General features: G+C 42.6%; 1 protein-coding gene across 4 annotated transcripts in view; it reads right to left on the reverse strand.

Annotated features, from left to right (window-relative positions):
• The window catches only part of STON2 (stonin 2), a 147,941-nt gene that overhangs the window by 106,250 nt on the left and 24,603 nt on the right, over window positions 1–17,088 (reverse strand). For 2 of the 4 annotated variants that reach the window (XM_034642805.1, XM_034642804.1), the window contains exons 2-3: window positions 8,744–9,018; window positions 6,662–6,937 (exon numbers count right to left, since the gene is read on the reverse strand). In XM_034642805.1, coding sequence (XP_034498696.1) covers window positions 6,662–6,937; window positions 8,744–8,831 — 364 coding nt within the window. In that variant the 5' untranslated portion in view covers window positions 8,832–9,018. Of the gene's footprint in view, window positions 1–6,661; window positions 6,938–8,743; window positions 9,019–10,861; window positions 11,101–17,088 lie in introns of those variants that run through there. The other 2 variants (XM_011223760.3, XM_011223759.3) reach the window with 2 other exon arrangements.

Here is a 17,088-nt window from a genome sequence, read left to right on the forward strand (position 1 = left end):
TTGCTCTGGTGATACTGATGTGGCTGGAAAAGATAGCTGAAGCCATAAAGACTTTCCACAGATTTTCCTTATTTCTGGCTAAACGTCACCAACTATATGCATTGAGACACACCGATACATTCCACAGTTCACCAACAGATTCCCAATTTCTGCATGTTTAAATACAGCACATCAAGTATCTCTCTTGCCCCAATTCTGTTTCATTCATGGGCTGTCCATACTAAAAAAAGTTTACTTAATATACACAGGGTGAAGCTATAGCCAAAAACAGGCCCAGGGTCTGCTTGCTGGAAATTAATAAACTAAGAGAAGCATTTTTTTAGAGTGGATGAGAAATTGATGGACAAGTCATTTCTATATTGTCGGACTAAAAAGAACCAGATAGCTGCTCATTGTGTGGAAGTTGGCCATCCAGCCAACACATCGTTTTCTCCAAGTGGGCACCACTGATCTAGGGCAAAACTGAACAGGAGCTCTGGGGAAAACCCACAATCAAATAATAAATAAAAAGGGTGAATGCTTTAAATGCAGACTTTGATCCTTCCCAGGAAGAGACAATCGATGGGCCTGGTTATAAAATGAACCATTTAGGCAAGCAATTCTCCCGACACCCACTTCTTCCTTTGCTTCTTCAAAGTACCTTCAACTTTTCAGCTACCATGAAATGGGAAAAAAAAAATTTTTTTTTTTTTTAAGACATGCAGTAACTGAAAGATGGTCAACTGGGAGGCAGACGGGGGAACCATGGGAGCAGGGTGGCTATGGATTCCTACTAGAGAGGACACAGGAAGAAGCTCGACAGACTTCTGTTAAATTCCAAGCACTACATTACCCAGTTTTGTATCTGAATACGCGCACCTAAGACAACTACAGAGAGGAGGTACGGAATAAATATTCCGTGACTCAATGAATAAACTATAAAAGGCTATAAACTTTGGAAATAAAACATACTGGCTAACACAGCTGCTTAATAAATGGTTTGCACTATCACAGATGCTCCCCTAGCCCAGACCGACTCATTTTCAGTCTTATGCAAATGATTCCATTTTAGGATTTTGGAGATTTGGTAATTAGTTTACTGGGGCCGCTGTAACAAATCAACACAAACTTCGTGGCTTAAAACAACAGAACTTTGTTCCCTCCCAGTTCTGGAAGCCAGAAGTCTGAAGTCAGAATCACTAGGCCGAAATCACGATGTCTGCCTGGCAGTAGTCCCTCCAGAGGCTCTGGGGGAGAACAGATTCCCTGCCTCTCCAGGCTTCTGCGGGCTGCCAGCATTCCTCGGCTGTGGACTCATCACTCCGATCTTCAGGGCCAGCATCTTCAAATCCCTTTCTGTTCCGTCTTCGCATTGCCTTCTTTGTGTGGGCAAAATCTCCCTCTGCCCCCCGTTTATAAGAACATAGGTGGTTGCACTTAGGGCTCCCCACCCCAGATAATCCAGGAATATCAATCTAAAAATCCTTAACTTGGGGCACCTGGGTGGCTCAGTTGGGTAAGCGTCTGCCTTCGGCTCAGGTCATGATCCCAGGGTCCTGGGATGGAGTCCCGCATGGCCTCCTTGCTCAGCGGGGAGCCTGCTTCTCCCTCTGCCTGCAGCTCCCCCTGCTTATGCCCTCTCTCTCACTCTGACAACTAAATAAATAAAATCTTTAAAAAACAAAAAAATAAAATAAGTAAAAATCCTTAACTTATCACATCTGCAAAGACCCTATCTTCAAATAAGATAACATTTACAGGTTCCAGGGAGTGGGACTTGATATCTTTGGGGGCTCTTATTTTTGCCTATCACACCAGGAAAACTTAGTTATTAACAAAAGAATAGAGCAGGCAGCAATGACTGTAAGAAACCTCAGACTGTCTCTATCACTATGAGGATACTTGCTGCACACATCTGTGTTATTTTGGTGTAATGCCCACATTATTTGGTGTAATGCAGTTACATATATGATATTATTGACAATGCACAGGACCCCAACCTTTTGGATTTAAATTAAAATCTGAGCTGCCCAATAGCCATCAGAACAGAACTGTCTATCTTGGGGAATGTCTGCATTATCTGTGTTGACAGGGTCGAAGCCTCCTTTCTCCTTATCACATGGCCTTAGCTCTATCAACCACTCTTGTCAAACTCAATCTGTGTGAGGAAACCCATGAGGGAACTAGCCTACATGGGTGGGGCAGAAAGGGGTAATAGGGAAATTGATGGGTCAGGTTGGGTATTGACAGGAGAGGTGGAATTGGAGCCGTGGATTTATTTACCACTCTGATGCTCCAAGCATGGTTCTTGGGTCCCTGGAACACCACCTGAGGTGGAGCTGGCCCTACACATGGTTTATTCCTGCTTTTTGCCCACACGGCAAGCCTCAAGTCTGCTGGCAAACCAGCCTACAGGCTCCTCCTGAGTCAGACAGCTCCACCTCTAGAAGGATGAATTAAACTCATATATGGAAACATAGAGAATTATTGTTTGAGTAGTTTTCAAGCCACGATAATGCTTCCAACACATTTGAAAATTGTCATTTCTGGATTTGTTCTCTAGTAATATCAATACATTCCATAACCTTATTATAATGCAGATCAGGGACTAGGGTAAGGCAAGTGAGGCACACCTCCTTTGGGTACAAAATTTGGGGAACCAAAAATCTCAGGAATCAAACAACATTTTAAACACAGTATTTTACTATACACTTTTTTTTTTTTTAGTAAGCTCTAGGCTCTACATGGGGCTTGAACTCACGACCCCAAGATCAGGAGTCACATGCTCCACCAACCAAGCCAGCCAGGCGCCCCTTAAATGCAGTATTTTAAAAATATCAATGAGCAAATTATGGCCCAAGACTAACCACCTATTTTTGTAAATAAACTTTTATTGGAACTACGGCCAGGATTACGGTAAGCCCAGTGTGGCAATCAAGCAAATCTTGTTTGCTGAATCTTGTTTTTAAAATACTGATATTTTGGGGTGCCTGGGTGGCACAGCAGTTATAAGTGTCTGCCTTTGGCTCAGGGCGTGATCCCGGCGTTATGGGATCGAGCCCCACATCAGGCTCCTCTGCTATGAGCCTGCTTCTTCCTCTCCCACTCCCCCCGCTTGTGTTCCCTCTCTTGCTGGCTGTCTCTATCTCTGTCAAATAAAAAAAAAAAGAAAAAAGAAAAGAAGCTGATATTTTGCTCATCAAGGGGGTGGTTGTTGTTTTTTTTTTTTTTGCATTGTTTTCATTTTTAAAAAATAATTTTTAAATAATTTTGATTTTTTAAATGAATTCTTTTTCATTAAAAAAAATTTAGGGGCACCAGGGTGGCTCAATCAGTTAAGTGTCCAACTCTTGACTTTGGCTCAGGTCATCATTTCAGGGTCCTGAGATCCAGCCGCATCCAGCTCCACACACAGCACAGAGTCTGTTTGCCTCTCTCCTTCCCCTGCTCTCTCTCTCTCAAAAAAGTAAATAACACCCATTTTCCTTCAAGACAACCATTATACTTAAGTATGGCACAAAAGTGCTTTATGCCACTTTGTCACATCGAATATTAAAAAGATGTACTTGGGAATCACGATTTAATAAAATTAATGATTTTTACTACTACATCAAGGGTATTATGTGAAACTGACTTTTTTTTTAGTATGAGTCCATGGTAGCCAGAAGTTTTACTCACCATTACTTTTGTACCATCAATGCAAATTCTAATGCAGTGAAAAAGGCAATCTTAGAATTATTATGAAAGTGATTTTGACCCCACAGACCCCTTGAGAGATTTTTGGGCAATCCCAGGGATCTACAGACTTCGAGAACTGCTGCATTAAAAGAAAAGGTTTTAATGATATGTCAAAAGCACCATTAATGACAAGCTAAGATCCTTGGTCAGATGGAGGCAGCAAAAGTATGACTAACCCGAGTTAGTTTTGCAAAACTAAGTGCTGAGGAACTGAAGCAAACTGACCATCTATGCAACCACCATAAACACAGTTCTGAGTTATCAGGAAATCTTTGAAGATAAAGGTAAGGTATGAACGAGATGCGAACAAATCTGAATGCCATAAATATATGGCATTTAATGAACTGAAAGCATGGCCAGTTTGGGGCAAGTGAGTAGAGGAACACCACTGTACCCATCCCGCACCTCCCCTGGCTCCTGGGAATCAGGGAGCAGAGGAAACCACAGCAGGAACAGCAGGAAGGCGGGCAGGAACAGCAGGAAGGCGGACACGAACAGACCATCGTGCATTCCTGGACTGTTCCAACATCTGGGGGCCAGCCTGCCTATCTTGGAAGCTCTCCCTTGTCACTTTCCAGCATACAACCTCGGGCAAATTCCTAAACCACTATCTGTTTCGGTCTCCTCATGTCCAATATAAATATAATATCCATGCTCTCCTCATATGATTGCTGTAAAAGGTACATGAGAGGATGAAGTCAAAGCGTTCAGCATGGTGCCTGAGACAGTATTTGGTAAACACATCTTACGAAAAATAAGAAACTTTTTTTTTAAAGATTTTATTTATTCATTTAAGACAGAGAGAGAGCACAAGCAGGGATGGAGTGGGGAGAGGGAGAAGCAGGCTCCCCGCCGAGCAGGGAGCCCAAGGCAGGGCTCAATCTCAGGACCCCGAGATCATGACCTGAGCCAAAGGCAGTCGCCCAACTGACTGAGCCACCCAGGTGCCCCTAAAAATAAGAAACTTCTGTACTGATTCACTCCCCAGTGTTGGGTAACTCTTCTAAACATGGATAAATGCTTCAACCGCCCACTGTCCTGTTGGGTGTTCAGTAAAGCTTACTTCCTCCCTCCTCCAGCCAGACCAGGACGCCTGTCTGGACCTGACATTTCATCCATGCTGCTCTGACTGTCACGGCTCTCTCACCAACGATTCACTAACAAATCTGATGTTTAAATACGAACAAGTAGAGAGGTGCCTGGGTGGCTCAGTCAGTTACATATTTGACTTTTGCTCAGGTCATGATCTCAGGGTCCTGGGAATGAGCCCCCTGTCTTCGGGCTCCCTGCTCAGTGGAGAGTCTGTTTGTCCCTCTCCTTCTGCCCCTCCCCACTGCTTGTGCCCATGCGCACATGCTGTGTCTCCCCATCTCTCTCAAATAAATAAAATCTTTAAAAAAATATGAAAAATATACATAATATGTAAATTATTATGTAAAAATGGAAGTGGTTATTATATAGAATCATGCTTTATATTTTCTTAACAATTGTTTTTTTGGTGCCGAAAACATGTTTGAAAACCAAAAGAATTGTTTTTAAAAATTAAAACTAGGGGCACCTGGGTGGCACAGTTGTTAAGCGTCTGCCTTCGGCTCAGGGCGTGATCCCAGCGTTCTGGGATCGAGCCCCACATCAGGCTTCTCTGCTAGGAGCCTGCTTCTTCCTCTCCCACTCCCCCTGCTTGTGTTCCCTCTCTCGCTGGCTGTCTCTCTCTCAAATAAATAAATAAAATCTTTAAAAAAATAAAAATTAAAACTAGCAAAACATTTAACCCACCAACAACAAAAAAAAAACTATCAATCTTACTTTTCTCTTGTAGGTCTCTGTGGTAGACAAAATAATGTCGCCCGAAAGATGTCCATGTCCTAATCCCCAGAACCTGGGACTATGTCACTGTACATGGCAAAAGGGGCTTTGGAGACGTGATGACGTTAAGGAGCCTGGGATGGGGTGATTATCCTGAATTATCTTGGTGCACTAAACGTTAACCACAGGGTCCTAAAAAGTGGAAGAAGTGGCAGAAATCAGAGGGAGATGGGATTACAGAAGAAAGGCACAGAGAGAGCAGCACTGCTGGCTTTGGAGGCAGAAGAAGGGGCCACATGCCATGGAATGTGGGCAGCATCGAAAAGCTGGAAAGGGCCAGGAAACAGATGCTTCCCTAGAGCCTCCTGGGGAAATGCAGTCTTGCCAGCAGTCTGTATGAGCCCAGTGACACCACATCCAACACTCGGACTTCTGAACTACAGAAATTGTAAGAAAATAGTTACATTGTTTAAACCGCTAAGTTTGTGGTAATTTGTTACACAGCAAATGGAGAACTCAGACAGTCACAAAGGTTATCCAGTCAGCGTGGGCACACGTTGGTGCACGATAAAATAAGCAGCCAGGTCACCAGGGTGGGCACTACCAACTCCTCTGGCTTCGCTAAGCTCCCTCGAGCAGCTTCTGGCTACTGAAATGCCACTAAGTAAGAGAATTATCATTAATGATAGTTCCCACCCCTGAGGATTTAGATCTAACAGGTCTGGGACACAAGTATATCCATGTTTAACTTGTGACTCTACTAGAAATTGATGGTGGTCCATGTTCTGAGAGACATTCATTTCTGCTTGTAAGGAGCTTATAATTTAGGTGCTGAGGAAACATAATTCCAATACCTAATAGATAAATAAATATGCATACTTCCAAAGACAGGTTAACAGCCAGGGACAAGTACAGAAGGCTAGAAATGGCCCAGAGCACATAAATCCTTCCATAGGCTTTGATAACAAAGCCTAGTTGTGGAAATGAGCCAGATGAGATCTCTGCCAGCGCTCTTGCATGTCCGGTGCCGGAGGGCTCTGGTAGATTCCCGGCAGCCCTGGTACACCTCTCATGGCAAAACATCCCTGGTGAGCACGGACCTAAGCCCAAACCCTTCTCAGCCTCCCACCTGTCTCACCTGTTTCCTTCTGAGGTGGTGATGTGCTGGTCCAGGGGGTGTCGTCTTCAAATTGAACCCAGTTGCTGATGGCCGAGGCCAGGTCTGGTGAGGGCTGCTCGGGGCTCCCAGGAGGGGAGGTGGCTTCAGAGATGAGGCCCAGCTTTTCAGAGGAGTCATCCTGCTCCGAGTGGGAAAGCTCCTGAGAGCCTCCATCTGCCACGTGGTTCTCCCCAGAGGAGCTCTCAGACTGGTCTGAGTAAGATGACAGTGCTGGGAGGTGCTCTTCGGTGCCCCCTGAAACACATACCAGACACCACCATCAATCACATGAGGAAGGCCACCCTTCAAAACCCTCACGGAGGAAAATCCCAAGGATAGGTAAAGGGTGATCACAAGACTCACCATCCCGGTGGGTTCGGGTGAAGAAACAGCCATGCCCACCTGCCTCCATGCTAAGAGAGTGTTTTCCTAATAACGCGTTTGAAGGATAACCTCAGCATGCCCACAACCAGGATCCACGCAGGCTGAGAATGGAAATCTTATTCACTATTCTTATCCTAGCATCTACTCCAGGCCTTGAGGGTCACAAACAACAATGCTTATAGAGGCCAAACAGAATATAACTGAGTGGAAGGAGAAAAGCTAAAGGCAAGGGACTGACGGAGACTTTGGCTGAACAGGAGAGCTTCTGTCTGGACTAAACACATTCAAATTCACACTTCAAATTCTGTGCAGTCCAAACCACGTGCATCTGCGGACCGCCAGGTGCAAACTCTGTACCAGCGATCAGCTGAATGGGGCCCCTACCTTTCTAGCACTCTATGGTCTTCTAACAGCCTTCCAAAAAAAAATTTTTTTTTAAAGAACTATATCCTAATTGTGGTGGTGGTTACACAAATCCAGACACGTGTTCAAGTTTCTCAACTGCATGCCAAAAGCAGTATAATTGTACTATATGAAAACATTGTAAAAATCAAAGTACTAATAGAGAACTTTTTTCTCCTATCACGAGCCACACAAATTAGTCTACCTGCATGTACCCAAACCCTTTAGACTGGTGCTGCCCAACAGAAATAAGAGCTGAACCACATATGTAATTTTAGTAGCCACATTTAAAGGAAGTAAAAAGAGGTGAACTACTTTTACTAATATAAATTTCAACTCCGTATGTTGAAAAATTATCATTCTAACATGTAATTAATATAAAAGTTATTAATGAAATATCTTACTTTCACTAGGTCTTTGAAATTCAGTGTGGGTATTTTATACTTAAAACACGTTTCAATTCCGACTAGCCACATTTCAAGGACTCAGCAGCCCCACGGCCACCATACTGGATGGCTCACCTGTCCACTCACACTTTCCACGTGCTGTCAACGAAGCTAGGCTGATAGGGGTTCACAGTGGTAGCTGCAGTAAGACAGAACCAGGCGGCGAGGCTCTGCAAATATCTCCCATCGCCTATCATGACCTTCATCCCTGAGGACCAGGTCCCCAGAAGTCAATTTAGCCATCGCAGTCGTGGGTGACAATTAACTGAGCTCTTTCCACACACCAGGCACTGTTCTAAGCACTTTACATATATTAATTCATTTAATCCTCACAGCCCCCCCCAGGAAGGTACTGTGATTACCCCTCCTGCACTGATAGATGACTGAACAGAGAGATTAAAGAGGCCGTCTACCCAAGGAAACATCCCTTAGCTGTGACAGAGCCAGGGTCCCAGCCCAAGCAATCTGTCTCTAGCGCCTATCACTCTTTACAACTATGCTTTAAAAACTGAGGAGATCCAAGCTGCTGTTGGGAGTAACACCCTGAAAGGCCAAGTATAAAGTAATGTGTAAATACAAAGTTTATGCTCCTTGGAAGAAAGCACCCAATACTTTTGGGATTTCCACGTCCTTTCATTTGGGACTCGAAGGTTCCTAAAAATGCTTCCTCCAGGCTTCTAAGTGGAAGAAACTGCTCCTGAAGAAAGTGACAAACTGGCTCTTTTTCACATATTAAGATCCCACCCAAAGAATGATCAAGGAGAAGTCATTATAAACAGTGTAGTTCTTTGCTAAATATTTTTACTTAAGAAATGAGAGCGCTCCTTACCCTCGGAAGGGACAGGAAAGAGTGGCTCCTCATTGAAGGAGACCCACTCTGACTGGTGGGTGGCGATCACATGGTCCAAGGTCGTCATGCTAGGAAGGCACTGGTCATCTTCACACTGATGGCCTCAGGCAAACCCCAGAGCAATGTCTGGGGTGGGGGTATGGTAGCACGGTGGACTTTGGCCCCAGCTCTGTTATGAAGGTCTCGTGAGGGCGGCACTCAGAACGTAGATAGACTGGCCCCTCTTGCCTTTGTCTAATCTGCCAAGCGGAAATCTGTTTAAAAAATAATAATAATAATTAAAAAGGACAACCATCACATTATATCCAATCTACACAGGTCCAGAGTTTTCAACGCTGCCCACGAGGGGGTCTGGGTGGTTTCCAACTTGTATTACTTCTCTCTGCCCTGTCTTGTCCTCACTTCTTGTACAGAAGTATCTGCCTTTAGCATCAAGATCTCTGTATAGGCCTTCAGATCAGACTTGTAAATAATCGCGCAAATTTTAGCAATCAGATTCCCAAATTTCTCCAATCATTATATTTTGGAAATACTTTCATTTATAATAGGATGCCACTGCTGTAAAACAAAAATTAAAACTTTTCTAAGTATTTTCACTTTTTTTTTACTAGATGGTAAAATAAAAGCATGTTCTTTGCTACTAAATCATAGCACTTTCTTGCCTTAGGAGGTAGCTCTTTGCAAGCCTGATTTAAATCTTTGGCAGAAACCCAGACATCTCCAGATGGTACCTCCAAGTATGGTTTACCAATCAAGAGAAATAGAAATGGAGTCATCTTGTTCATTTGGAGTAAATGGGAAGGGAATATTTGCTTTAGTAAAAAATGTGAGTTACAGAAACATATTTTCAATCTAGGCCAATTTGAATTAGTACATAAAAGTCTAGCCTTTACTCACACTGCAATTATGTTCTATGTATATAGAAAGATACTTAATAGACTCATAATTCTGTTTGTACTATCAATGTCCATTTACAATTTGAACCTAGCTCTTGCTCTTATGATAAATTAATAAAATCTGAATTAATGCAAAATTAATGTGTTTCCACAAAAGAGCTACTATTTGCCCTGAACAATATCAGTTCTTACTAATGGAATACTTAAAATATTCATTTTAGTCTAGAAAAAATTTAACTCACAGCCTTCTGACCAGTGCATAACAAAAAAAATGTTGAGGAAATTTTAGTATAGATTATTACCTGCTATAAATAATCTATGCTGGGGTTAGAACAGAAATATGTAATAGTTTTTGTCTTTTTTGATAGCTAAAATAGTTTTGCTATACAATACCATCTAAAAATAACTGCTTGCATACATTTATAATTTTCAAAAACATATTTTTTATATATTTTTGAAAGATTTTATTTATTTATTTATTTGAGAAACAGAGTGAGAAGGAGAAAGAATCTGAAGCAGGCTCCACACTGAGCACAGCCCAACAAAGGGCTTGATCCCACAACTGTGAGATCATGACTGGAGCTGAAACCAAGAGCCGGATGCTTAAGTGACTGAGCCACCCAGGCGCCCCCAGAAACATATTTTCATACCATACTTCATTTAATTCGACAGCCATTTTAGTTGAGTAAGACAGACAGAACTATAATTCCTTTACAGATGAAGACATTTGGGGTGAGAGGAGTGATTTATCCGACATTTTCACTGTTTACAGGCCCTTGTTTGGTGCCCTAAGATGTTTCTTCCAGACTTCTAACTGGAAGAATTCACACATCCCAGAACAGGGACAAATGGACTCTTTTTTTCTCTGTGATAAGATCTTATACACAGAACGATCAATGAGAGGCCATGATAAGCGGGTGTGGTAGATATACCAAGCCAGGAAGTGATCGATACGACCCTGAGACGTGGGTCTTCTGGTGCCAAAACATTCTGATCTTCGGATCACAGCCACAAAAAAAAAAGTATCAGAATACATGCAAAATCACCCAACTAAAGTACTTTACAAACATCAATTACAACAGAACCATAATGAAATGATCTGTGAAACTCCCCATGTGGAAATCTGCCAGGCTACCCCAGCTGTGCACAGAATGGAAAGCCTGGAAATCTCTCTTCCAAGTCCCTCTCCAAAGATTCTTACCAACCACGGGACCAGACGTGTGCAAACAGCCTGGAGAGCACAGTGCTCCAAAACCAGGTCTCACCAGAGAACCACGCAGAGCCCAGAGATCCTAAAGCTGACTCTGGCGGACTTGTGCCTTAAAGCCGTTCTCAAGCCCCATCAAACATTAGTGTCACTCAGTGTGCTCGCGGCTGCAGGCCAAGACGAGACAGCAAAATAGAAGAGTAGGACTCCTCCTCTCCCCACAACAGCAGCATGTAAGCCAGGTCCAACAACAACAAAAAAGCCACAACACAACACATGTGCTGACACATGCAGCGTCATAGCCCAATGGGGAAAACAACCTCCCGGCCCCGTGATGATGAATCTAACAAAATTCACAGATGAGTGTGGGTGGGGGAGGGGACAAGGGAAGAGGAGAAGGGAAAGGGTGAGGCCAATGGGACAAATACAGAGAAATTTTAGAGCTCAAAGTTGTTTGTTTGTTTTTTTTTTAAGATTTTATTGATTTATTTGACAGAGAGACAGCCAGTGGAGAGGGAATACAAGCAGGGGGAGTGGGAGAGGAAGAAGCAGGCTTCCAGCGGAGGAGCCTGATGCGGGGCTTGATCCCAGAATGCTGGGATCACGCCCTGAGCCGAAAGCAGACGCTTAACGACTGCGCTACCCAGGCACCCCTAGAGCTCAAAGATTTTAAAGACCAACAGTCCAACTCTCAAGTTCACAGATGAGTAAACTGAGGCCCAAGGAAATCAAACGTAGCAACAGAGAATGAGGGCATGGGCCTGGGATTTGAATCCTGTTTGGCCTCGAAGCCTCATTTCACCCCTGTACAGTAGGAATCACAAGACTCACTTCATAATTTTAAGGATTAAAAGAGATAATATACACGGAGTGCTTAATACTGGGAGTAATGAACCCCTGTAACAATCATGATGGTAACAGCAGGTGACCGCACAGAGGGCTTTCTACATGCCAGGCCCCAGTCTAAACTCCTTATGAATGTCCGCTGTAGCCATCACTGCTGTTGTTAAATAACTTACCAGAAGTCACACAGCTCGTTAGTGGAAGTCTCGGGACTAGAATGCAAATTTCATGAAACCACCCCGTTTCTGTCATTTCCACATTCTGGCATTAGGGATTTTTCTTTTCAATCATTTTTAGAGCAGTGCTCCCAGATGTTACGTGGAGTCAAGCACTCAATCCCCTCTTTACTGAAAGAGGCATAGTCTGGCTGAGGAACCAAGACTACCTCTCAGAAAGTGTGAGTGAAAGAAGAGCCCCAAAGGTTTATCTACACTTCCTTAGCTTGTCCATCCCAGATCCAGACATGGGCTGGTTACAGATAAAAAGTAGCCCCAAGAAAGTCTGGTGGAACAAATTTATTACAGGGAACCTCCTATCATAATCCTGTGAAATGGATTCTGGGTATTTGCCATGAAACAGCCACATCCAATAAGCCACGAGATGTGGCTGTGCCAGCAGCTGGAAACCACAGAAGAACCCAATAATTGTAAGGCTAAGTTCACACTGGAATTGGGTTCTCCATAAAAACCTCACCTCATTTTTAGAATGTGAATCATAAAGTGAGGCTTAAAATCACCACAAATTGGTAGTGACTCAGTATCAGCAGCAGGGCTAACCAAGAGACACAAGCTTCATTGAAGTCTCTGGGTTGCCACTTCAGAGGTCAGCTTCTTTCTCGGCATCCCTTACACACTAAAATCTGGGGGTGAAAACACAGTCGGCTGATAAGATGAGAGTCACAGAAATGGATCTGTTTTGTGCCAATCCTCTGACACACATTCATGAGCCCTATGTGTTTGGACATGTACAAAGCAGCCTTTCAGGACAGTGACCCTCAAGCAGCTTGCAATCCAGCTGGGGACACGGAAGAGCAACACAACAAATCTGGAAATAATCCTGCTGCAGGACATACTAGAAATGCTGTCTAGCCAGAGAGAGATCTGCAAGGGCTGGAACCATAAAGAACCGAGCAGATATCTTGGATTTGAAGGATATCCTTGGTTCTGGACCACCAGAAGGTAAGAGTCAGGATATCTGAGGACATCCTTGGGACAGAGGATCAGCATAAGTGAAGATTAAGAGTCGGACCTTTGTGGGCTTGTTTTTAGGCCAGTGAAGAGGTCAGTCTGATGAAAGCTGAGGAGTCTACTGAGGAAAGTTGGGGAGAGAGGACTGGTAGCCTTAACAGCTAAGAAGAGTTCAGTGGGAAATGGTAAGCTGCCTAAGGTTTAAAAGTGGAGAGTGACTGAAGAAACATGCCTACAGGAGATTAACGTTCCTCAGATTGCACTGACAAGGACCTTGGAGATAGAAGCTATCAGCCACAACAAGGCCTCAGTGTCTTGGGCAAAGTCAGGGGCCAGCATCATAAGGAACGTGTACTGAGTTCTCTGTGCTGAGCCCATTTTAGGGCCTAATGGTACAAGGAAGAAAAAGACAGCATCACTGGCCTCAAGTAGCTTACAGCAGAATGCGGGGGCTGGGGGGGGGGCAGGTATGGCAGCAACATGAAACAGTAACACAGCTCTCTAACCTATTTTGACAGGTTATCCATCAAAACAATGACAGCAGAGCATAAAGGGATTAAGAGACTACTGGGGAGTAAGCGGTCATGAGCTACACCTTAAATTGGAAGGGAGGGCTCTGAGCAAAAAGGTGGAGGGACAAAGCCGTTTTAGGAAGAGGGAGCAGCACTGGCATGTCCAGTCAGTGAGTTATGTTCTGTTGATGGTAGAAAATGGTAGGAGTGGCGTTGAGTGCACTGGAAAAGGAGGGGCTGGAACAGTGACAGCTCTACATTTCAGAATAAGTTTGAACTCTTGAAACAACCCTTTCCATTCCCACAGCCAGTCCCTCGATACAGCCCCTCATTGTCTCTCATCCAGATAATCACCTGTCTCTTACCTTTTTCCTTGCCTTCATGGTCACACCCCTCAACCTATTACCCAATCTACTGTGCCAGATTGATCTTCCTAAAACCTGAAATGCCCATGCCATAGCTCTGCTTAGAATCTCCTCAGCGGCCCCTCATAGTCATAGGCTCCTTTCCTCCTTATGCTAGCCTGAGTCAGTTTCTGTTGCTTACAACCAAGAGCTCTGATATATGGGACCTTCCTTGACTCCCACTAATCCCACTTATCCCTTATCCCCCATATATTCCATGTGCTGATGGTATCTTACTTACACTAATTTATCAAATTATAATGAAACTATTTGCTAATGTGGCTCTCATGCTAATTAGAGTGTAAGCTCCCAGGAAAAGGGGACTGGATTACTTTCTTGTTGATGTCTTCAACTCTTAGAATAGGGTCTTACATTTAGTAAATATTGAGTAAACGGCTGTATTAGTGAATGAGCAAATTAACTTGTTTTACAACTCTTCAGGGTTTTGAGCAGGCAAATGTTTTGGTAAGGTGAATTTAAACACTATATATAAGATAGCTTGAGGAACATTCTAGATATAGGGCAACATGTTCATTTTCCTTTCTCTCTGATCTAAAACTGTGCTATCTGATTCCAATACAGCAGCCACTAGACACAAAGTAACTACTGAAATGTGGCTCATCCAAATTGAGTTGTTAAGTATAAAATATATACCAGATTTCAAAGAGTACAAAAATGTATAAAATATTTAATAGTTTTTATACTGATTACATGTTGAAAATACATTAGATTAATTGGGAACAATAGAATATATTGTTAAAATTAATTTCACCTGTTTAACATTTTTAAAATGGGGTGACTAGAAAATTTAAAATAATACACATGTGGTTTGTACTCTATTTCTGTTGAACAGCATGGCTCTAAAATAGTCCATTCTTTATTTCATTTTTGTTTTTGAAAGATATTTTTCAGTAGACATAGAATTTGAGATTGACTTTTCTTTTCCTTCAGTATTTTGTCCTTTGGTCTCTATTGTTTCTGATGAGGAGTTGGCTTTCTCTCCTCCCCTACTGATGTGTCTTCGAGTTCCTTGACTCATTCTTCTATCATCTTTATTTCCTGTTAAGTTCATTCTGTGAATTTTTCATCTCACGTATCCAACTTTTCTATTCTAAAATTTTCACTGGATTCTTTTATAGTTTCTATTTCTTCCCTGAGATGCCCTATATGTTCATTCACTATGACACTATTTTCTTTTAGTTCTTTGAACATATTTATAATAGCTGCTTTTTAGGTTTTGTCTGCCATATTCAACACCTGGGACATTTGGGAGTTAGTTCCTGACTTTTTTTTTTTTTACTATTTTAATATTAAAATTAATATTTCCCTATTTCTTTGCATACCTACTAATTATTGATGATACACTGAAGACATTCTGGATTTGATCTTCCCCTGCAGAGTTAATTTTGGCCAAAAGTCAAAATGCTTGCTCACATTCATCTTGTATAGGCTTAGTCTTCCACTTTGTTGGATGGATACAGATTTGTGAAAAGCCAAAGATGTCTCCTAAGCTTCTCTAACAACTGCAGAACTCAACTTCCGAACTCAAATCTCCATGGCAGATTTCAGCAGCACATGGCTCTAGGCTTTGTTAGGGTGGGTTTAGAGTAGGTCTTACTCTAGAGCAGCAGCTGGCAAACTACAGCCATGACCCAAGGCTGGCCCTCTGCCTTTTTGGTAAATAAATTCATATTGAGACAAAACCATGTGCATTCATTTACATACTGTCTATGGCTGCTTTTGCTCTACAATAGCAAATTTGAGTGGTTATAACAGATGCTGTATAGTTCACAAGACCTAAAATAATTACCATCTAACTCTATAAAAGAATTTTACCAACCCTGATTGAAAGCATGTTCCTTACCCCTAAGAAGCAGACTTTGTGTCTTTTCTGGATGCTTAGAATGTTAATAATGTGTTAGGGAGGTCTTTCCAATGTGGCTGGGCTGGACTGCCAATGTCTCCCAATACTGCTTGACCTCTAGTATTTCAGTCCCATTCTCAACCTTGGAGCCACCACTTTTGGTAAATCTCATATGGTTTCAGACTGTACATTTGCACTCCAGCCAGGCCAAGGACTCCCTGGGTATACCCAGACACACTTCTGCTCCCCCTTCCCCCATGCTACTCTCTCTTCTCTAATGCCTTGTCCAGCAGATTCCAGCTGCTTCAACTGCCCCAGACTCTGATCCCTGTTTCCTTAGCTCAGCAGGACTGCTGTGCTCAGTGTAGACTCCAGCATATGATGCTGCACCAGGAAACTCTCCCCTAGAAGACAGCCAAGGTAATCATCAGGCTCACCGCATGAGCTTTCCTTCTCTCAGGATTGAAATACTGTGATCTCTGTTGACCAATACCTGAAAACAGTTGCTTCATACATTTTGTCCAGTAGTTTCATGGTTGTACACTGCACAAGGACTAGTTTGTTACCAGTTATAGCCCAAATTGGAAGTCCTCCCCTGGAACATTTCCTTCTGACTTGTAATCATTTTTAAAAAGAAAAGAAGAGGCCAGTTCAGATCATCTAAATCATGGTGATTTTATAGTGACATCCTGTAAATCTTAATTAGAAGTTTTAGAAAACTTTCATAAATCATATGAAAAGGAAAGGAGGATTTCATATAGCTATATGGATTAATTCCATCCCTTCAGAGCTGAGAAAATGTTTTGTTTTGTTAGGTTAGCTATGCTTTATAATACTGTAACATAATTCTTGTTTGGTTAGTGATCCACAAAGGTTATTTAAATCTGAGAATTTAGCCAGCTCCCTCTTATATCTCTTTGCCATATGTATTCCACTAGGCAGCTACTTTGGACATGCCTGCATCCACTTGTTGGGTTTTGAGGCTACTGGCAAACGCTATCCAGCCATCTGTTTGGGGTTTATGCAGAAACATTTCAAACTAGATCCTAGTGCCTATTCCAAACCCCAAAGTAAGGCCTCAGCTTTTTTCTGATCAAAGACAAGCATCTCAAGGTCAAAAAGAAAACTGGGACAAAAGTAAGACTGAAAAACTAAGACCACATAGATCGTATGTATTTCTGCAAAGCTTTCTTCTAAAGCAAGACATTCAACAAACTTCCTGAACAGCCACTATGCACTCAAAATTTGCAATGTATGATACAAAATAACATCAAGCATGGTTTTGTACTCTGAGACCTTTGTCACAGTGGGCTAAAGAAATCACAAAGATTTAATCATGAAGTTAAAGTAACCATGTCACTTGTTTCATAACTTCTCAGAATAAACAGAAGCCCGGAAGGCACAACTGTCC

Source organism: Ailuropoda melanoleuca, chromosome 14 (assembly GCF_002007445.2).
Source record: "Ailuropoda melanoleuca isolate Jingjing chromosome 14, ASM200744v2, whole genome shotgun sequence".
NCBI lineage: Eukaryota > Metazoa > Chordata > Mammalia > Carnivora > Ursidae > Ailuropoda > Ailuropoda melanoleuca.